This window comes from Echinops telfairi, unplaced genomic scaffold (genome assembly GCF_000313985.2).
Source record: "Echinops telfairi isolate 266 unplaced genomic scaffold, ASM31398v2 ScPeMD7_1;HRSCAF=3_0, whole genome shotgun sequence".
Classification (NCBI taxonomy): Eukaryota; Metazoa; Chordata; class Mammalia; order Afrosoricida; family Tenrecidae; genus Echinops; species Echinops telfairi.
In genome coordinates, this window is record NW_022103896.1 from 48,236,721 (window position 1) to 48,260,750 (window position 24,030).

At 38.0% G+C, this 24,030-nt stretch overlaps 1 protein-coding gene across 1 annotated transcript in view; it reads right to left on the bottom strand.

Moving 5' to 3' along the window:
• Positions 1 to 24,030, bottom strand: part of LRRC69 (leucine rich repeat containing 69) — a 155,092-nt gene that overhangs the window by 98,059 nt on the left and 33,003 nt on the right. The window contains exons 4-5 of the mRNA XM_004697719.2: positions 22,827 to 23,022; positions 17,779 to 17,850 (exon numbers count right to left, since the gene is read on the bottom strand). Of these exons, the coding sequence (XP_004697776.1) occupies positions 17,779 to 17,850; positions 22,827 to 23,022 (268 nt within the window). The remainder of the gene's footprint in view (positions 1 to 17,778; positions 17,851 to 22,826; positions 23,023 to 24,030) is intronic.

The following is a 24,030-nucleotide window of genomic DNA, read 5'->3' on the forward strand; positions in this document are numbered from 1 at the left end:
GACTTGATCCTCACCTCATAAAAATCCTAGGAATAATGAGAAAATTGACCCTTCTTCTTCAAACTCATACTACTGATTATAAATCAAATGCTCTGAAATATCTATAATTTTATAGAGAAAATTTTAGAAAACTCTTTGGGGAACCTTCTCAGTAAGGACGTAGATTGCTATTTTAGTTTTGGTTTGAATTTTACTATCTGCTCCATTTTCTTCTAAGAAATAAGTAAGATAGTTTATAATAGAAGACATATAAATGTGACCAATACAGAGATTAAAATCATATAAGGAAAATCTGACTGTTCTAAAACTGTAGTTTTTTTATATTGTTGTTCTTGGCAGCCAAGACAATAATAAAATTAAAGGTCTATAGAATACTGTGTGATTACATTTAAAAAGAATCACAGCTACAAAAAGAAATGTCATGCAGCTATTATAAGAGATTTACCTTAGAGTGGACTTGAGAAACAGAGTTCTCTAAAGGACCTCTTTCCTCACAGTGTTTGTGACTTGTAGGCATTAGATCAAGAGTAGGACAGACAATGGATATATTAAGGCCATTCAATCATGCCATTCAAAAAATATATACTGTGCATTTAAGATTTGTTTAAAATTATGCGTTCATAATATAGAAATAAATACACAGTTTTTTATATTTGTCACATATATAGGTGACAAATAGGTGGACCTATTTGCTTGCTGACGTCATGCTTTTTTTGTTTGGTTTGGTTACTGCTTTGCTCTACCTTCTTCTCCCCGCTGAACAGTGAGATTTGTTCAAAGGTTGAGCACTTATATGTGACAAATATAAAATAATTTAATAAAATTATGTAAAGGGAGCTATTTCGATTGGATAATCAAGAAGGATTTTCTGGAATCTTGAACATCTGACAGGGAAAATATGGGGCTTTCTAGTCCCATAAAGAGTTACAACCTTGGAAACCCATTGGAGCAGCTCAACTCTGTCTTATAGGGTTGCCTTTGGCCAATATTGACTCTGTAGCAGTGGGCGTGGTTTTGAATATCTTTACTGAGATCTTTATAAAAGACCCAAGCAAAGGATGACCAGAGGAAAGATTATTCCTCCCCAAAAGCCAGAAATAAAGAGAGCATCACTTCACATAATCATAGAGCCCAATCCAGTGTCTGTACATCAGCAAGATGATGATTTAAGTGGATAAGAATGACATTTTTCTTCCTCAACCTCTGATACCAGGTGAATGTTTATCATTCTGGAAGAAGATTGGTAGGTCTAAAAAAATGAAATAATTCAAGTTTTTACAATGTCTTGATGAATTCTAGCACAAAAATTCCAATAACAGTAAGAGAAGTTTAAGATCTCATACTAATCATAAGTGAACAGAATAAGAATATTATTAATGGCATTTAAGAGCTAATAAGAAAACCATGAATAACCCCTCAGGACCAATAATGAGACTAGAGATACCAGGAGGGGAAGAGGAAGCTGGGGGCAGAAAAGAGAAATCGATCACAGTGATCAATATATAACCACCCCCCAATCAGGGGAATGAACAACAGAAAAATGAGTTAAGAGAGACAGTGGACAATGTAAGATATGAAAATAATAACAATTTATAATTTATCAGGGGTTCATGAGGAAGGGAGAGTGGGGGAGAGAAGGTAAAAAAATGAGGAGCTGGTATCAAGTAGAAAGAAAATGCTTTGAAAATGATAATAGCAACATATGTACAAATGTGCTTGACACAATGGATGGATGGATGGATTGTGATAAGAGCTGTACGTGCACCCAATAAAATAATTTAATTTTTAAAAAGAATAAAATTGTGAACTTCTGAGGAAAAAAAAGAAAACCAGAAATAACCAGGAGAAGATCTGGGAGCAGACATATGGATTCATGTTTACCCTTAGAATGGTTTTTAGTCTGGAAAAAGACTAAGCCACTTAATGCTTTGTGCTGAAATCAAAAAAGACATTTCACCAAGAAATGAGGGAAAACCAGAAATATTTCAGCCCTAAACATGTAAACCCAATTTTGAACTTAAGCAATTAAAGTTATACCGTATTATTCTTGTCTCCATTGGATTAAGGTGATACTATATTGCTTTGTCTTGGCAAAGCAAATTTAAAAAACCATCAAGAAAGTTGCATCATCTAATGCCTCAGATTTTCACAGATAATTTTTCAAAAACAAAGGAGTTTCAAAAATTTCAAGTAAACATGAAATCCACAATATTTTTAGTCAAATAGATTCAATTGAAATAATGAAAAATTTTCACAAACTGTTAAAAACAATATCATAAGATATTCATAATGCAATCAAAGACAGCCAAAAATATATGAAGAAAAATGGCATGAACACAAAAAATAACATAATAGAAATCAACCCCAAAGTACTCCCCAATATTAGATTCACCACATTCAGAGATTAAGACTACATTTAATATGACCAATGAAGTAAAAGTCAAGCTTTAAAGATTCAGAAGATAATTAAAATACACACCCACGCAAACATAACATATATTTTTATATTAAGGGACAGGAGAAAAGAAAAAAGAAAATACAAGTAAAAATTATATATATATATGTATAAATATAAATTGGTATATAGATATATATAAATGCAACAAGGAAGCAGATGGTCTTTGGATGTCTACTTAAGTCTTACCTCTGTTCAAGATCGATTTGCTCTAATAATGTGGGAAAGTATTATATACCTTCCCGACATGATCACTAAAGACAAAATGAGTGCATAAGCAAGTATGGTAAAGAAAGCTGATAGTGCCCAGATATTAAAAGATATAGCATCTGAGGTCTTAAAGGCTTGAAGTTAAACAAGCAGCCATCTAGCAGGGAAACAACAAAGCCACATGGAAGAAGCAGACCAGGCTGTGTGTTCATGAGGTGTCAACGGGAATAGGTCTCAGAAGTTCAAAAATTAGCCATCAAATTGACATGAAGGAGTGTAGAGAAAGTGGAGACCCAAAACCCACCTGTAAAATAACTGGACAGTCAGAAGGGCCACATGGAAGGGATGCCATATCCAGAGTGTAGAACAGCACTGATGAAAAACTTAACTATCCTCTAGGTCTTTAATGTTTCCTCCCTTTACTATTATGGTCTTAGTTTTATCTCATTAATCTCATTAGACATGTGTATGTTCATTTTTATAATTAAGTTCATTCAATGCATGAAATCCAAGAGAGATACTCTTCAGAAATAGCAATGGGAGAAAGGATTCCCTGTGGGCACGGGAAGGGGGATGGAGGCGAACCGACACCAATGTTGACTGCATGACCCCACTCAGGGGTCATGAATTGTAGGTGAATGAGTACAGTGGATGGGGCCAGATATGGCAATCATAATAATATATAAATAAGGGTTTCTGGGGAGCAGGGGGGTGGTGGGAGGGGAGAAAGGGGAGCTGATATCAAAGAGTTCCAGAAGAAAGATAATGTTTGAAAATGATGGATGCAGCAACTGTGCAGTCATGCTTGAGCTAATTGAATTATGGATTGTTATAATATCTGTAAGAATTCCCAATAAAATGATTGGGGGGGGGGAGAAATCACCCAAAAAAGGAAAGAAAGAAAGACCCTCCACATTGTTAGAGAGTGACGTACAAAACGGTAAATCGATCGGAGGCGCTAACTCGAAGGAAGCACAGGAAAACCCGCCGGTGGAAGAGAGTAAGGAAAAAGACAAACTACAAAATGTTAAAGTGAAGAGAAAAAACATCTAGACAATTAGGGTCCCAAAGACGATCAGAGAGAATTAGGGGGAAAATTATGGCAAAAAAAAAAAAAGAGAGACAAACCAAGGACTGTAAATGATAAACTCCAAATCCGGAGGAGGTAATGGTGTCAGAGCCAACATTGTGAACACCTGCTTTGCAGAAGGCTGTGGATGACAGTAGAAGCCCCAAACCCATTTGCTGGGTCCCCACGTGAATCCAGCTTCCAGTGATGCTGCTCTGACCATAGGTGAAGGATGTGAATAGCCTTGTTATCAGACAGAGATTGTAAAGTCAATTATGGCAGATGTAGTTAGGTTAAAATGAAATACCTTAGCAATATGATTTCCCTTTGGACTCATTTTTAAATTGTTTCAGTTTGAAAAAAGAAAAAAAAGGGAAGGGGGAATACATGTAAATTAAACTTCAAGTGATTCCTCTCTTAACACACACCAGGGAGATGAATAGCTTGCTATCATGCAGAGTGGATTATTGCAGACGCAGTTAGGTTAAAATGTAACACCTTATCATTGGATCTCCGTTTTGATCCATTTTAAATTTGTTCTAGTTTTTCATATTTTCTGTTGAGATTATCTGCTTTATTGTGTTACTGTTATTAATTTGTGTTTCATTTAATCTTTTTCTGTATATGAAATTAGGATAGGTAAACCTATAGGCACAGTAACTGAATTATGGTTTCTTAAGAGTATGGTAAGGGAGCTTAGGGGGAAATGGGGAGCTAATAATGATAAATACAAGAACAAAGAAAATGTTCTAAAATTGATTGTGGTGATGGTTTTACAACTCTTCTTGATTGATTAAACTGTTGTATGTTATGTGAATTATTTGCCAATAAAACTGTTAGAAAAAGGACAAACGTTTCCTAAAGTAATGCAAGGCATTATTTCAGAAAACAATAAATTCAAGAAAAGATAAATAAAACTGGTTTATACCTAGACATATCAAAATTCAAATTCAAAAAGTCAAAGATAAAAATCTTAAATACTGTCAGCAAAATAAAAACACATTACTTAAAAAGGAAAAACAGTTATAATGACAGCAGACCACACAATATAAACACTGGAAGATAAAAGAGAGTGGAATTAAATTTTGAAAGTGTTGAAATATAAGATTACCAATTTAGTGCTCTAGATTCAGTAAAAAACAACAAAGCAAAACAAACAAACAAAAACTTTCTATGAATAATGCTAAAATAAAGACAATTTAAATTAAACTCTAGGACAATGACTCACCAACAGATTCACTCCAAATGAAAACTAAAAAGTGATTTTTGAACTGAAACCAAATATGTGATTTCAAATTGAGAGCCAGAATAAATTAGTAGCAATAAAAATAGTAAACAACCAGATGAATATTGTGTAACATTATGGTATAACTGCTTAAAATACACACACACACACACACACACACACACACACATATATTATACAACCCAAATGTCATTCCTGAGTGGAGAGGCGTAAGCAGGTTCTGTTGTTAGTATTGCTGCTAGGTGCTGTCGGTCAAGTCTCCCTCATTGCAACAGGAGGCACAACAACTGGTAGGTACAAAAGAAGGAAGCCTGCCCTCGTCCTTTGTCACCCTCACAAGAACTGTTGTTTGAGTCCATTGATGCGGCCACTTTAACAACCTATCTCATTGAAGGTCTTCTTTGAACCGGACCCTTTAATTACCAAGCAAAATGTCTTCCTCTCAGCTACAGGAGACAAAACCCCACCAACCTTGATTCTTAGGCATATTCTTGCTGTACTAGGTGCTGTTGAAGGGCTGTGGAGTCCTTCCGACTCAGAGTCACCCTATGTCCATAGTCACCCTGAGCCACTTTCACAATTATGTTTGAGCTCATATGTATATGTAATATCAGTGATATTGGTTGATACTTTCTGCTTTCTGTTGGATCATTACTGATTGGAATGGGCACAAATAGGAATATCTTTCATATAGATTCTAAAGGCCCTAAAATGTGTGCACTATTCAAGAATAGAGTATAAGTATGAATCACTGTTATAATTTCAAAAGTCAAGGAATTCTTTTTAAGTTTTAGGGTAACCAATTAAAATGATATAAATAGATAAAACACTTTACATTTTAAAAATATATTAAAGTATCTATTTATTTCAACTGAACACCAAAATAAAGTGAAGAAAAGGAATATTTAAAAAGTGAAATAAGTAAAAAATACCTAAAGATTTTAGCTTCTACCCCAATTACATCAGCAATTACATTAAATTTAGATGAATTTAATGCTGCAATTAAAAGACAAAGATAATGCATTTTTTAATCAACATTCCTATACTTTTATAAGAAACATATGTAAGTCATAAAACATAGAAAGATCAAAAGGGATGGAAATAGATATATTGTGCAAACAGTAAACAGAGAGAAGCTGCTATAACCAGATTCATACCAGAAACATTAAACTTTAAAGAAAAAGCATTATTAGCATCAATTCAGAATCCCTGAACATGAAGCCAAGACATCAAAGTTATAGCACGCTCACTACTGGTTCCCATGCACAATTTAATATAGAGGTAGTCGACAAAAATTAAGGTCAGGAAAGCATAGAGGAATAAATAGAAAATCCCTTAGTTCAGAATTGACATTTTGGACCAGATAATACTGCAACAGTATTGACATTTTTGACCAAATAATACTTAATACGGGCAACTTGCTGTGCGCTGTACAATATTTAGTGGCATCTTTGGCATCTACCCGCTAGATACCAGTAGTGTCACTAACACTTCTCAGTGTGACAACTAAAAATGTACCAGATGTCCATGGGAGATTGGGGAGGCAAATTCTGCCTGGTTGAAAACCTCTGCCTTAGATCCAGTTTTAAAGAGTAATTTTCACAAGTCAGCTTTGGTTGTTTTTTTTGTTTGTTTGTTTTTTCAGGTAGAATTTAGCAGCCATTTTTGGCTAGGTAAAGTCTGTATTCACCCATTCCCCAACCCATCCATCCATCCATCCAGGCAGCTAATATTTCTTGGAGAGCTTCCTTTGTGTCTGGTGTTGGGAATATATTAACGAGACGGGATAAAAATCTCTGCCTTCAACGAGCTTAAACATGGAGCAAGTGGGGATGCTGGAGGATTTGCCAGCTGATGTAAATGAATGCATAGCTACATAGGCTACACAGGGTTAGAGTGCCAGATCTCACTCAGAGACTCTCTCTAAAATCTTCCTTATTATTTTAACTATGTTTACCCCCTGAAGAACACTGGCACTGATTTTGTAATCATTTAAACTCGCCTATTATCACAGGACAGAAAAAGGCAGCAGCTCTGAGTAGATGACTTAATAAGCAAATAACCCAGTCTTTCCTTCCTCTTCCCAGGTGAGGAGTACCTTATTATTTAAAGATTGGAATATTTGCTTCAAAGGCATCTTCTAGGTCTTCCCAGTCACATTCTTTAGCTACTTGGCTATAAGAACAAAATCTCTCGGGGTAAATAGTAATAGACAAACATTGTTCAACAACACCCCTCACATATGGAACAGGGGTCTTGCAGTACTTAAATTTCCATGCATCTAGGCCCAACCTGTCCTTCATCCTGATGAGAGAGCTAAAGGTAAGAAGTCAGGACTCAGATTATTTAATGCAACTAAGGAAAAAGTTATACCTCCTCACTTAATTGGGCCCTCAATTATTGAAACAGAGTTTTAACAAAACCATGATTGCATCCAGAGTATATTCTATTTTCCGTGTGCTTTTCATTTTTAAAAATAAAGTTTATCTCATGAAATTGTAGAATTAGAATGGTGAAAGATTCAATAACATACAACTCAACACCCTCCTCCTTACCTCCCCCCCCCCTAAAAGAAACAGCCGAAAACATGATCTCATTCTCATAAAACTAGTTACAGGCTAGGCATTTAGTCAAGTTTTGGAACTCACTAATTCTATATTACCTAAGTTTACATCACTTACATAAAACCACAGAGCCCACAAGGGGTTTCCATTAGCAAAGCATTGGCTTGTGTCCTACTTTTGTAAAGGTCATTGAATGTTGTCTCAAACGTATGTCTTCTAATAAACTGAGCCACTGAAGGCAGCATTGAAAACCAAAGAAAAATATACTACTTTTTAAAGTAAGGCCAATTTTTGGAGAGGTATTTAATAAGCTCCAAGGAGAGTTCTCCTTTATAGTTTAGAGAGACGGAAAATATCCTATAGACCTTGGGAGAAGAACCAAGAAGAGCTCTACTTTCACTATTCAAGGAAAGGCAGAAGAGCAAAGGAGATGAGGGAGACAACCAGACTTTCTTGTGCTTATTTGGGTGAATGGATATTTTAATCCAAAGCACTGGATTGTAGTGATATGTGAGCATGTCCTCGACTTTATGGAACTATAAAAATGATAACATTTTAAACATTTTTCAACTTTTAGGCTGTTTTCTAACCACCTTGCAAAAGAGTATCAAACATTCTGATAGAAGGTTTGCTATATAAGTCAAACCACCCAATTTCCCTTTCGCCAGGAACTCTTTTCCTACACTTGTGTTAGACTTCCTGGACCACGTAAGGACATTTTTACAATGTACACATTGAAATTAAGCAATCATTCTTCAAGTGTTCAAATCTGTTTTACAGAAATGTTTCTTAATGCAAAATTTAATGATTCCCTATTGAATACATATGGGTGCATGTGCATTTCTGTGTAATTTCTCATATATGGAAATCATTGGAGGCAGGTGAACACATTTGGAAATGTCGCCCTTCAAAAATATATATCTTTCTTCAAAATAATGAGAAGACACTGGGATCATGTGTCAAAATTTTAGAGTATTAATTTGACGACAATAAGAACAGAGTGACAACAAGCTAGGGTCTGTACACAGCTCGGTGTCAAGTACGTTTCTAAAGTCAAACACACCACAGCAAAATATGCTTAAGCTGCCATATATTATAATCAATGATCATTGCCTCTGAATACAGAAGTCACTTAAATACAAACAGCCGGTGCGATGTAACAACGATGAGAAATACAACTTTCCTCTAGTTCCTAAATGTTTCCTCCCCGCTCCCACTACCATGACTCGAATTCGACCTTGCAAGTCTGGCTAAACCAGAGGAGGTACACTGGTACAGATAGGAACTGAAAATACAGGGAATCCAGGGCGCATGAGCCCTACAGGACCAGTGGTGTGAGTGGCGAAAAAAGGAGGGTAGAGGGAGAGTGGGTAGGAAAGAGGGAACCGATTACAAGGAACTATATGTGACCTCCTCCCTGGGGGACGGACAACTGAAAAGTGGGTGAAGGGAGACATCAGACAGGGCAAGATATGACAAAATACCCATTTATAAACTATCAAGGGCTCATGAGGGAGGGGGGAGCGGGGAGGGAGGGGAAAAATGAGGACCTAATGTCGGGGGTTTAAGTGGAGAGAAAATGTTTTGTGAATGATGTACAAATGCGCTTTACACAATTGATGTGTGTATGGATTGTGATAACAGTTGTATGAGCCCCTAATAAAATGTTTTAAAAAAATACAAACAGCCAAAGAAAGGCAATCGGGATAAATAGAAGGCAACAATTGAGTAAAGGGTCTAAGAAAAGAGCACTCAATAACAAAGGGTCCTGTCTGCATAAGCGAGGTAATCCAAGAGAGAAAGAAAGGAAGAGACAGAAATAATTCAGGGGAAGTTTCACGGAGATAATTTGTTGGGTCTGCTTTATTGCTTGGGCAAGGTAGGCCAGAAAAATGCAAATGAGTCCACGAAGGGAAACAACTTGGAAAAGCTATTAGCGTCAAGAAGATGCAGGCGGTTCGTAGCAAATGCCACACCTCCTTTGTGCTCACATGGGTCCGATGAGCAATCCCAGATGATTGGCAGTTAGAATCAAGCATGTCTTCTGATGGCTTTGAACACCTACACAGATCTCTCTGCATTGGGATAGACTTTTAAATGAAAACCAAATAACATTTAGTATCTATCATGTCCAAGCACTAATCATTGTTAATTGCAGAAAGCTGGCTCCTAGTGACCTTCTGTGTAACAGAATAAAACATTTTCCCGTCACGTGCCACCCTCACTACGGTTGGTATGTTTGAGCCAGTTTTTGAAACCAAGCACTACTGAGTTTGTAAACACTGGTGGTGGTGTCGGGTAAGCATTGGACTGAAAGCTGAAAGACAGGGTTCAAATCCACTGGCCATTCTGTGGGAGGCAGCTGGGGCATCTGCTCCCATAAAGATTTACAGTCTCGGGAGCCCTGTATAAGGTCATTGTAATTCAAGCAACTGTGGAAAGCAGGGCCTTGGCTATGATGCACACCTTTGAAAGTACACTTCTTGTCTCCTCTCAGCAAAGCACTTGTTCCCATAACATTCTCTTATTTGAGTCCTTGGGAATGTTTTAGCACAACACTTCAAAACTGCAACCATTCTGTGTAGATGGGGAATTTTGAAAACAAAACTCAGATACAGTTAGAAATAATACAGGTAAGATGTGGCCTCCACCAACTTTCTCCGAAATGAAATTCTGAAAAACAAAACCCAAAACCCTCTCGTGTTTAGAGTGGCTGTCTAAACACTGGAGGAAGCTTTTAGAAAACAGGGTAAGGCATTAGATCAGTCCACTGTGCATTTCAGGTTCGTATATGACTTGACTGATAAGCAAGATAAGATGAACTCAAGCAAACGTGTAGGCTGTCCTGGCACATCGATTGCATGCACCCAGTTTCTCTGTGAAATGTTTTCTAAAGTCCAAGAACTCTGGTTCCAGGACTGTGAATCGTGTGGCCTTCTTCTCATCAAGGACACAGTTAAATTCTTGGAACCCAAACTCTCAGTGAGAGAAAGCAATGTCTTATTTATTTGTGTCGCCTCACAGTGACTCCCTCTGCCTATCACTTCCTGAGCCAGAGAAGGGATTCCCTCATCATTAGCTTCTCTTCGAGGCCATGGGATAAGGTGGGAGAAGTCATGGGCTCATAGGGTAAAGTCGAAGTTCTGTCCCTGGCTCGATACTTCAGACCAGCTGCTCCACACGTGAGCCCCAGACCTTCAGCATCAGCATCACTTGGGACCGGAATAGAAACGTGGATCCGTGCATTCCCCACACTCTCGCCTCAGAAGTTCTGGGCTTCAGATTCCACCGTCTGGGTTCTCCCAATCGCTCCGTGTGATTCTCATGCACAACCAACTTTGAGAACAATTGCTTTAGGCAAGTCACTTCTCTCGAGCCTTGATATCCTCAGCTGCCAAGAGGAATAATGTCTTCTTCAAAGGACTATTTAACACCAAATCAATTGCATAGCAATCACCATTGCTTTGCAAAATTGGAAATTACTAGATAATTGGTAAGTTTTGCTTTGAAAAAATAACTTGTAATGCCATATCTCGGTTCGTGACAAAATCATAAATTTCAGGCTGTTTGGTGTATTGCTACTAAAGGATTATGGTCCAGACTGCTACAGTCCCCAACGTTTTATTTGCCATATCTTGTTATAAATTTCACATCAAAGAAAAACCTCATGACACCTCCCTGGTGATGTTCATAAAAATTTTCTCCCACTTTTGTCAACTTTCTTCAAATGAATGCACTTTGAAAAATACCTGGGTTCCTGAGGGAAAGAGGAACCAAAGAAAAAAGATCTTTGTTTAAAAGATTTTTTAAAATAATAATTGTTTCAAGGAACTAAAAGATTCCTAATTCATTTCTCTCCTTGTTTAAAGGACTGAACCATAATTGCTTCCGACACTGAGTTTGATACTGTTTCTTTTAAAACCTATAGAAAGACCCGGGTAGTCCTTTCTTTCCCCCTCATCTCATTATGGTATCTTATCGAAAGCTGTTCTGTAGTGAACACCAAATCCAAATAGCAAACCCACAGCCATCAAATCACTTCTGACTTACATGGGCCATACAGGACAGAGTAGAGCTACTTAGAATCTCTGAGACTGTGGATCGCTGCAGGAGCAGAAAGTCTCGTCTTTCTCCCACGGGGAGGCTCGTGGTTTTGAACTGCCCACCTTTGCTGTTAGCAGCCCAGTGTTTAGCCCACTGTCACACCAGGTTTCACAAGTACAAGACAGAGAAATAAAAAAAAATAGTGTTTCTGCAAAAAGCATAGAAACCTTTAGTAAATAAAAAATAACAAAATGTGAAGCTATTGTTTCTCAACAATATTCTCCATCTAGGTCTATACTTCTGAAGGAAGTGTTTCCATCTCTCTAGCCCAAGTCCCGAAGAATCCCACCCTCCTGGATTTTCACTAAGATCAGCGTGGTACAGGGAATGGGGTAAGGCTTCCAAAGGAATTCTCATAAGACAACTCTCCCCAAGAGGAAAACGAATTTTGGGAATGATGAGGGCAACAAATTAATAGGTGTGCTTTATACAATTGATCTATGTATTGTGATGAATTGTATGAGCCCCAATAAAATGACTAAATTTTTTTAAAAAGATAACTCTCACTCCCAATATAGAAGGAGCTGGTGCATGGTCATGACGGAAAACAAAAATGTATTCGTGTAACTTTCCTAGATCCTTTTCTCATCCATGGAGTTTTAATTTGAATAAAACTTTTTCTTAATAAGCCCCTGATTACCCAGTGTCCTCAGAAAACAGTACATCAAGATTATCCCCTTTGAGCCCCCAAAAGCTGTCACCACAATCTTCCAAGCTGAGCTGGCCCAGCAGAGTCCCTCTGTTTTGATTGGACCCTCATAAGACTAGCACACGGGAATCGCTTGGAGAACTTGTGTTTAGCTATCCAGTGACCAGAGACAAGCTTCAACACATTGGATTTAGAATAAGCTCGTCTATGTATGAACTGAACCCTCCCACAAATGCTGGTTGACGTACCTTCACTCATTTTCTCACCATCAAAATTATGAGGGACCTGGTCATTTTCCCTTTTCATCACTGAAAGGTAACAATAAAAGAGCCACCTCCCAGTTCGCTCCCTTCTCTTGCTAGGCTAATGAATGCCGGTTTCTTTGCAGTTTTACATTTTAAATATCTATAGTTATCCTTTTCTTGCCATCTTTCCAGGGCTCATGTCAACTTGTACAGCTCTCTACAAACATTCCTTAGTTTCTTCAAAAATGCCTCTTTCTGTCTTTTTTAAATCATTTTATTGGGGGCTCTTACAGCTCTTATCACAATCCATACAAAGATCCATTGTGTCAAACCCATTTGTACCTAAGTTGCCATCATCAATTTCTTTCTACTTGAGCCCTTAGTATCATCTCATTTTTCCTCCCTCCCCCCCACTCCCTCCCTTGAACCCTTGATAATTTAGTAATTTTTTTCATGTCTTACACCAACCTGTCTCCCTTCACCCACTTTTCTGTTGCCTGCCCCCTTGGGAGGGAGTTATATGTTGATCATTGTGATCCGTTTCCCCTTTCTCCCCCTCGCCTTCCCCTTCCCCTCCTGGCATCACCGCGACTCTGGGTTTCTGTAAGGCATCGTCCGCCTCTCTTACTTAGATCCTCCGTGTACCTCCAGGTTGGGGATTCCTCAAATCTTTATGCTCAGTACTTAGGGGAGAGGATGGCACAGAGAAGCTACTCAAACGGTTTATTGACTTGAATTGTCATATAAGCTTTGCATTAAAGAGCAATATTTATTATACAGAGATATACTGTAATTTGTAATGCCTTGTCTAAAAATTACCTGCACTTTGAGAACAATTGGCAGTGTTTTCAGACATTGTCCATTGCCCATCACAAGGGATATTTTAGAAATGTTTAATGTTCTAACACTCACTCAAGTTGATGCCAACTCATGGCAACCCTATAGGACAGGTTAGAATTGCTCCTGTGAATTTCTGACACTGTGACTCTTTACAGGACAAAAAAGCCTCCTCTTTCTCCTATGTTGTAACTGGTGGTTTTGAACTGCTGACTGTTCGGATCATAGCCCAACACATATTCACTACCCCACCAGGGCTCCTAATCTTCCAAAGAGAGATTTAAATAAAAGCTGTCTTACTTGAGATCATGATTTTCTTTACTGCTTTTTTTTCTAACTCCAAACAAAAAATGAACATGTAAGAAAAATTAAATAGATGATGAAGGAAAGGCAACACATTCAGTCATTTTAAATGACAGCTGTGAAGAATATTTGTTTAACAAATAATATTCAGCATGTAAAGTTAAGAGAAAAACAAGGTACATACTTCTATATACAAAACACTTTCAATTTTATTGTTTTCAAAATGCACATATAAATATGAAATGCTTAAAGAAAAACCATAGGCAGTGTTTAAACCTGGGTGATGAAAGCAGCTTACATTTCACTTTGTCAACGCCAGCTCATTTTCTCGGTGTCCTACAATGAGCAAATTAACTTCTATCATCAAAACAATGCCACTGATAGCATAATATATGAAGACAAGACAGCTAGATGAGTAGAAGGTGAAACATTCTCATGGTCACTAGGCATAACCTAGTTCCTAAAGTTACTGTTCTATGCCCTAGTTCGGTGAACGGGGACTGGGGCCTGGCCCAATCTGGAGCTGCCCTCCAAGACACAACTGCAAGCCCCTACGTATCTGGAGAAAAGCAGAATGAAGGAAACCAAAGACTAGAGGAAAAAAACGAATTCACACGAACCAGTTTCTTCTGAGCTTATGGCAGAACTAGCTGGTGCCTGGCTGCCCTGCCAACCGTTTGAACCAGGGACACAATGGAAGGCCAGTTACAAATCAGATAAAACACAGAATGGAACACAAGCTTACAACAACAGAAACAGCCAAACTCACTGGACTGATAGAGAGTCGTGGCATTCCCAATATTATCGCCATAAAATGCCTTTTTAAAAGGACATGAAATAACAACATGAAATAAAGACATAAAATAACAACAATTGACCAAGGACTCATGAGGGTATGAGGTGGTGGAGGGAGGGGGAAAAAAGAGGAGCTGATACCAAGGGCTCAAGTAGAAAGAAAATGTTTTGGACATGTTGATGGCAACGTATGTACAAGTGTGCTTGATACAACTGAATGACAGATCGTCATAAGATTTGTAAAAGCCCCCCAATAAAATGATGAATAACAATCACCAAAAAATAGACAGTTTCAGGATCCCTGGTGGTACAGTGGTTACACATTTGACTGCAAAACAACAACCAAAAAAAACCTTTTTTACCTAAAACTGAAACTACTTCCAAGATCTACTTTCAGTCAAACGAGCGATTGGATTATAACATAAACAATATCACTGTGCATCCCTCAAACAACTAGCTATTTGAGACCAACCCAGTCAACGTTGACCTAAAAGCAAAGATGGGAAGACAAAGAAGGAAAGGGAAACGGAAACGAAGGAACAGAGGACACAAAGCAGCAGCAGGAGAACCGTGAGAAGGCTGACAAAACGGAAACGATACCACTGTCTAGAACACGCGTAGAGAACTTAACTGGCAACCTAATTCTTCGTGCAAAGCTTCACCGAAAAATACAGAGATAAAATATTCCGCAATCAAAAGGTTATCTTAAATCTTAACTACTTAACTGCTCATCCAAGAAGCACAGGACATTTTGCAAGCTATTAAAATGGGAGTGGGGACGGGAGGTGGGGGGGATTGGCATGTCTTAGAAATTGAACACCAAATTATTTGATCTGAGAAGTTGAGAATATAATAGAACTATACAGTGATAGATCAAAATTATCAACCGTAAGGTCTTTCATTCTCTCTACTGATTGTATTGTATGATTTTATAATATTGTGTCATTGATTGCATTATATCATTACATTACTGATGACACTCTTGCCTGAATGAATGATAAATCCTTTAAAAAACTGCTACTGGGAAATTTAAATTAATGAAGAAAATGAAATCCACTCACATATAAAGTCAACTAAAATATTTTTACAAATAGTTTTAAAGGCACAAATACTTTTGAATAGAAATGACTTTCAGTGTGGACTTCAGTGTTACTCGAAAGTTCAAGTGGAAAGCATGAAAGTTCTGTATTTTTTTAATTAAAAACTTAAATCAAGGAAAGAAAATTTATATAAAAACAAAAGTAATATCCCCGTTGACAAGATCTGACTGCATGATAATAAAAAATGAGTGCTTTTCTAAAACTACTAATTCATTTTGTACTCATCACAACACTTTACTTACTAGTTAAATAACATAAAAACTCTTCTGATTCAACACATTATGAAAAGTACTTATAATTGTCTTGTTGAAAATCTCCACCATTTTAATGAACATTATTGTACAAAAAAATCGAGGTGTAAATTCAGTTACAAATACTCATCTTATGTGAACAACAATATACTACTGTGAAATAACCATATTTTACAAATAACACATCATATAATAAATGATTAAAATGGCAACACACCCTTAAATAAACACCTATTTAAATAAACGTAAAAAGATTACCCATGAGACAATAAAATAAGTCAATTCAAGATACTGCCATATAATATCATTTAAAATATTTGAATGAAGAGTACACTTCTGGATAATGGATGCAAGCAGTTGCATCTACTCTTTCCTTTGTGTTTTGAATATTTGACTTTTTCATAATAAAATGTTGTAAAAACATGTACTTCACAAGACTAAGACTTCCTATAAAAAGTTAAGAGTACGGAGTTAGCAAATGAAAACGACGGGATTTGAACTTTATGTGTTTATAACGCCGAAGTCCATGTCCTCCGTTTCTAAGTGAGTTTTCTTCCTAAAAAGCCTGGCCTCACCGGCTGTTTTCAAAGTCCACATAATTACTTTGAAACTTACTTTATTATTGATAATCAGAGCATGACATAGAGCCAAGCCTTTTTTCCTCTAATGTTCATGATTTGCCCCAACCATCAAACATGCAAAACAAATGAATTTAAACCAGTTAGACCAAAGGTAGGATGAGTTCACAGACTATCCTATTTCAGAGCATGTCCTACAGATTTTTGAAATACGTCCTATAAAGGCACAATACTTCAGATCCTGTGAAAATCCATTTAAATTCATGGGACCTGAAAAAACAATGTTTCATCAAAATTTTAAATACAGAGCCATTGTATAGAAGACATGGTTGATTCATGGTGTTGCTAGGGTCGATGTTAAATGTACTTAAAGGGCATTATTAAGATTTATTCATTTAATAACAAGTGGTTTATTTTTTAGTTGAACCTCAACATACTGCAGTTTTCAGAGTTAAAAGGAATATTTCTTGTCTTTGAAACCTTGCAGTTACGTGGCAAGATGAAGGTAGAAAGAAATGGGTACAATTACTCCATGACAGAAGTGGTATTGCTGTGGAGGTCAGGGAAGGAGTCCCAAGGCAAAAAAGTAGAATTAAGGTTTCTAATACCCTTTTGCAGCATTAACCAGGCCAGTAGTTGTACTCAATTGTTGGTAGATTTTGAAAACATACTCATTTTTCATACTTGAACCATGTTATCAATGAAAAATTTTATTCTAGTGAGTCAAAAGACTTGAAACCTTAATTTAAAAGTCATAGACCAGAAAAAAAATGTATCAGCAAGTATTTATTATCTTCTGCAATGATGGACTTACATCCGGGTGTGAACTTGCATGTACAAATATATTCAGATTTTAAGTTGAAACAAGAAAATTGTCTTGTTTACCCCCAAAGTTCAAAGTTGATGAAACTGACTGCTTCTCAGTTATTTGAAATTTAAAACAAAATCAAAATTTATTTCCAAATGGAAAAAAGGTGTATTGCTCATTGTTTATGACTTTAAAACAACTAACAGAAGTGTTATGTTTGGATTAATTACAAGTGATAAAAATTTATGCTCTGGAAAGTATTAGTATTTTTTTAATCTAAAGTGACCCAAAAGAGTGGGTAATAAAATAATATTTAATCATAACTGCTATATTAAAGTATTTGTGATAGCAATCAGCTTCCAGTTCATTCAAACTAGTTCAGCAGGAACAAAATACAACAGTGGGGACAAGCACATTTTGAAGTTCCAGAGCAAAGCAAAATTTTTGAGTAACTTGCATAATTTGAGGTTTGAACTAGACGTTTTACTAGTTGCCCATATTTCTCCTATTCCCAACATCATACACACAGTTATTTTTTTTAATTATAGTAAAAAATTTACTTACTTGGGGTGGAAAAATCTGAACAATATTTCCAGCTATGTCTAGGATTCTTAAGTTTGCAAGACCACAAATTCCCTATGTCAGAAAACAAAAAAGATATCTTTAAAATTCTAACACTTAGAATCATATATCTTTTAAGCTGAAACTTCCAGGAGATGACTATCTTTTTCAATTCCCTGATTATCCTCAGCATACCTTTCCCAAAGAGATTCCTTTGCCCCAGACTGTGAGATTCTTTGGGTTCCACCTTTCCTCTGGCCACTTTAGGGTCACATGCCAGCATGGCGGAGAGTGAAACTGCTTGGGGTCCAAATCCCACCTCTGACATAAAGTTGTTAGTAGATGGACGAAGTTACCACTAGGAAACTCATGAACACTCAATGGACATGAAAACAGATGATGAAACTAGGTAGAAGTATTGCGAACCAGAAGACAGGGCTAACATTAGGAAGCTGTCTCTATAATACATTCCATCAGCATTTATTATTCATTTAGCTCACGCTTAGCACTATGCTAACAGAACCCTTTCTTCATGAAATAATAGAATGCAATAAACCGGTTACTGCCTCTGTTTGCCTGCCCATAGTAACCACGTGGTTACAGTCTATCTCTGTTCTGCTATCTCTTCCAACCAGTAAAGGCTGAACAGAATTTTTCTTTTAAAACAACAAAAGTGTTTAAAAATTTAAAAACTACAGGTATGATTCACTGCACAGTCCCAAGCACTTTTACAGATGTTTCTGAAATGTTTCTCTTGTTTTGACCACCCCATCTCTCACTGGATAGAGGATATGTCTTTGTAGTCATGGCCTCTCACATTCTATCACAGTTGGGTCTCAGGAAGCAGATGCTGAGATAGAAACCGGGTGCTGGATGTTAATAAAAATGCATGCCTACGGAAGGTGGTAGTATGAAGCAGGATTAAGCAGTGGGGGGGTGGGGGTGGAAGTGGAAGCCTGATGCAGGTCCAGTAGAGTGGAAAACCTGGATCAGGTATTGACCATCCCTTAAAGGCTTGAAGGTAAACAATCAGCCATCTAGACCAGAAGCAACAAAGCCCACATGGAAGAAGCACACCAGCCTGGGTGAGCACGAGGTGTCGAAGGGATCAGGTATGAGGCATCAAAGAATAAAAAATCATATCGTTGTAAATGAGGGGGAGTGCACAGTGGAGACCCAAAGCCCATCTGTAGGCAACTGGACATCCCCTTACTGAAGGGTCGCAGGGAGGAGACAAGCCAGTCAGGGTAGCAACAATGAAACATATAACTTTCCTCTAGTTCTTAAATGCTTCCTCCCCACCTCCCCACAATCATGATCCCAATTCTACCTTACAAATCTGGCTATACCAGAGGGTGTACACTGGTACAGATAGGAACTTGAAAGACCACAAATTCCCTATGTCAGAAAACAAAAAAGAATCCAGGACAGATGATCACTTTAGGACCAGTGGTGAGAGTGGCAATACCGGGAGGGTGGAGGGAGGGTGGGGTAGAAAGGGGGAACCGATGACAAGGATCTACATGTGACCTCCTCCTTGGGGGACTGACAACAGAAAAGTGGGTGAAGGGAGACATCTGACAGTGTGAGATATGACAAAATAATAATAAATTATCAAAGGTTCATGAGGGAGGGGGAAATGGGGAGGGAGGGCGAAAATGAGGAGCTGATATCAAGAGCTCAAGTAGAAAGAAAATATTTTGAGAATGATGATGGCAACAAATGTACAAATGTGCTTGACACAATGGATGTATGGATTGTGATAAGAGTTGTACAAGCCCCCAATAAAATGATTTTTTTAAATGGTATTGACCATCCAAATTGTCTCTCATGAGAGAGAAATGTTCCATCCTTTATATCGATAACTTCTTCAGTCACAAGATATGGAATGCTATAGGGAATATGTGACCCTGGGCAAGGAGGTGGGCAATTTACAGCTGAAGAGCTAGCAACTTGCAGCATTCCCTACAACTGGGCCATCAATCCTCCGAGAGGATTTGGCATCTATAACACATGTGGTCTATCATTGACTCTCCCTAACATCATGTTAGCTACAGGGACCTTCAGAATCCCCATACACTCCTTTCTCACACTCTCCAAATCCTACGTTGCAAGGTTTTTTCATCCTACTGCAAAACACTGGCGATCCTTGCTTCTGTCGCCGCTACTCTGTCTTTCTCTGTGGTTGTTACCGCAGCCACCGTTGTTGCTACTGTCATTGGCTTTCTTTTTAGACTTTTCTTCTGTCCATTTGCCACAAGTCACCCATGGATGAAAACCTCATAAATAGGGGAGGGGCATGAGAAAAATGTTAAGGGACTGACAAAGGCAATGAAGGATGCAGGATGAGGTGTTATGGAGAAAACAGGGCTGTTGTATTTTAGAGGAGCTGATAATGTCCAGAAAGAAGTGAAATTTAAGCTGAGGTTCTTTGAGATCTTTGAAACGAGAAGTCTTTGGTAAAGAGCAAGTGGCCGTAGCTGTTGAGGTGGTTCTACAGGAAGCCTCGAAGTGCTCAATCACAAGTGAGCAAGAGACTGGTGAAGTGAGGCGTCAGAGCATGAAGATCCTTGTAGGAATGTAGCTATGTGTTCAAGAGTCAGGATTCTTCAGGTGGTAAGTGAAAAGAAACCCCACCCAAGTGAACAAGTAGATAAATTGATAAGTAGATAACCTTTTAAAGCATGCCAAAATTCTGTATGGCTGGTTCTAAGTGTTTGATACATCATTTAATTCTTTTATAATGGGGTCCAGAAAGTGTGGTTCTTACAAACGAATGACAAGAGAGAGACAGCAGCTGTTGGCTTACATTCTTCGGATTTGGTAATTTTAGGATAACAAAGCCATTTACTTCCAGTTACTCCAACAAAGTCACCTATCATTGGTTTAGCTTAAATCTTATGCCTGTCCTTGAATAAATCACTATGTCCAGTGTGATGATATGTGTTGAATAGCCTGACTTGATCAAGTGAGTCCCTTCAGCACTAACCAGACCTTACGGATCATAGAGAGGAAGGGGTGATTTACTGAAGTGGCATGGCTGATTACTTGTTGGGATGCTGACCACACGGGCAGCAGTTGAAATGCATCAGATGCTCTGTAGAAGAAAGAAGAGGCATTCTATTCCCATTAAGATCTACTGCTCCAGAAACCCACAGGGACAGTTCTACTCTGTCCTATAGAGTCGATATGAGTCAGACTCAGTTCAATAGCAGCATTGAGAATGAGAAGCACAAACATCCAAACAACTGAAAGGTTCTATCCTGTGTGAAAAGAGTTGAGATCTGATACAAAGCAACCACATATTTAGAGCCAACAACATACTAGGCTAACTGGGTTAAAGATGAATATTCTTGAGTTATGGACTAGTATTCATTATAGTGGCATTGTTAGGTAAGCTTTGCAGTACTAACCTCAAGATCAGTTGCTCAAACCCACCTTTCTCCTAGGGAGAAAGATGTGGTGCTCTGCTCCTTTAAAGATTTGCCGATTTAAAGTCTCTGAAACCTACATAGGGTCATGGTGAATCAGAACTAACTCAATGGCAGTGGGTTTGTGTTGGGTTATAACTTCTGAAAATGTATGAATTTTTTATCAAAGCAAATGACTGTTTTCTGCAATGCCTTAGCATGTACACTGTTGATTAATAAGAAAAATCAGACATCTGGGCTAATATTGGACTTATGGACTTGATCTGGACTGGGCTGGGATGTTTTCTCAATATTCAACCACTCTTGTATATAAAGCTCTTTCTTATACCCATATGAGTGTCTAATAACTTGTTTCTCTAGTCTACCTGGACTAACACAGTACCTGTGCACATGCTCATAGTGAAAGGCAGGACTGGGGTCATGATAGTGGGGTGTGAGGAAGCCTCAAGGGACCAGAGGAACAATGTGTTTCATCGGTATGTATGCTTTTCTTTGTTAATAAATTTTAATATGCATAAGGGAAAAATCTAAAACCATAGACAGGTTCCTAACAGGAGACAGTATTCTGAAATAAGAAAATTTGATGAGCGTTTAAAGAAGGCACAATCATAAAAGCATGCAAAACAAGGTTCCTTAAACCAAGAAAGGTAGCTTCCTAAATCCACAACGTTACCAAAAGCTAACAGTAGAAAGGAGTACTTTACTGCTCTCCCACTACAAAGGCAAAAGGAGGGAGCAGTAGTCCACCAAAGGACTAACTTACATTAGTTTTGACCTGAAAAAGGGAGGGCAGCCATCTCTCTACATCCTGATAGGGAAGGGACCCAGAACACCATCTGGTACTGCCGCCCGCCTATCCTTCCACTTCCTGCTAATGTAGTCCATTGATCACATCCAAGAAGTCAGAGGACAAGCAAACACACAGCTGTTTTCCCAGCAGGTCCAGCCAGGCAGCAGAACAGGTTCTACCAGGACAGAGCGTGCTATCGCCCAAGAAATCAAACTCACTGTCATTGAGTCAACTGTGACCCAGAGCCACCCTACAAGCCAAGGTAGAACTGCCTCTGTGGGTTTCTGATACTGTACACCTTTATAAGAGGAGAAAGCCTCATCTTTGTCCTGAGGAGCAGCTCATGGTTTCAAACACTAACCTCCTAGTTAGTTAGTAGCTGTATGCACCATCTGCCACACCACAGACAGGGACAGTGGAGGTTCACTAGCACATATTTCACAATCAAAATGCACTTCTATTTTGTGCTACCAAAGAAAGAGTTAGCAAGTAAGTAACAAGACACTTAAATTTAGATTTCAGATAAACAGTGCATTTTCTTTGAAGTATAGACTAAGACATAGTAGGGACATGTTTATACTATTGTCATTATTTAAAAGTCATATTAAAATAAAGTATACTGTATTTTTGTTTGCCAAGTGTGGCAGCACCAGGTATGTAGAACAAGTTATAATCCTCCTCTCTCAAAAGAATTTAGGAACTGCCTGCATGTCATTTAAGAGGAACCAAGCTGGGAGTACTCAAAGGCGTTCACTCAGACACTCCAATCGATCATTCTGTAAGGAGTTTCTACCTGACAAAGGGAACCCTGGGTCTATGTATTGCTTTACCTCTGGTAAGCCTTCGATGTTGTTCCTGACCAGCAGAAGCTTCCACAGCTTTGTCAAGAAATGAATCTCTTCGGGTATGCAAATGAGCTGATTGTAGTTAAGTTGAAGTTCAGTAAGATTCTCAAGGAAACAGAGTTCTCTAGGAATGCTGGCTAGCCGGTTGTGATTTACGCTCAAATATCTAAGATTATTTAATCTAGAAAACAAAGTGTATGAATGAAACACAAGAATAAACCCACCGTACAGAAGATCCCACTTCTCAGAAGTCACGTGTCAATTTATGTGTTGAAGCTCATGAGCCTTACTGAAGGCAAGAATCCCCAGGGCTGCGACTATATAAGCTAAAACGTCATTATTAAAGAACGTCTCTAACCAGATACTCTGTTTTAAGAGTATAGTATGTAATCAGAATCTATAGTTTTAAAATTCAGAATAACTCATTCTTATTGTGATAATGAGTATACAATTCTTCTTGATACAATTGAACGATTGAACTGCTGAATTGTAGGATATGTGGAGTAGCTGCCGATAAAAATGTAAAATAAAAAACAGCATATCTCATTTGTATTCCGTAGGCATATACCTGTAGGAGTACATGTCCAAATACTGCTCTAGCTCCACCCTCATCTATGTCTGCATTTGTCCAGTACCAAATAGGTACGTGGACCCTGAGTAGCGAAAGATGGGAAAGTGAACCAATCATAAATTCTGCCCGTATCGATATCATCCATAGTCTTCAAGAAAACTAGCTCCATCAGCCAAATGAAGACAGAAAATAACAGGAAGAAAAGAATGAAAGATGGTGGAGTGTGTGTTTACAGATACGGTAGCAAGAAATGTCGGAAGTGTATCAAGTCTTTTTAGAAAACAAAATAACATTGTAAACATGGGCCCTAACAATCGGACTTGGAAAATTCAGATAACAGGACAGGTTTTGTTTCATTTTTTGAAATGATAGGCTGTCAGCTCACACAACCAGAGCACGGATAACCTAGAACTAGCCATAGAACAGCTTGGGCCTAAATTCATCCTAATTCTATTTTTTCCAGGGAAGTTTTTCTTTTTGAAAGTTTTAATTCAGTTTTCAAATATATCTGAACTCGGAGGACTTTAAATTATATCACTTCTTTCATATGGTATTTGGATCCAAAAAAACCCCCAATTCAGTCATTGAGTTGTGAAAGCATAGCAAGTTACAGCTACA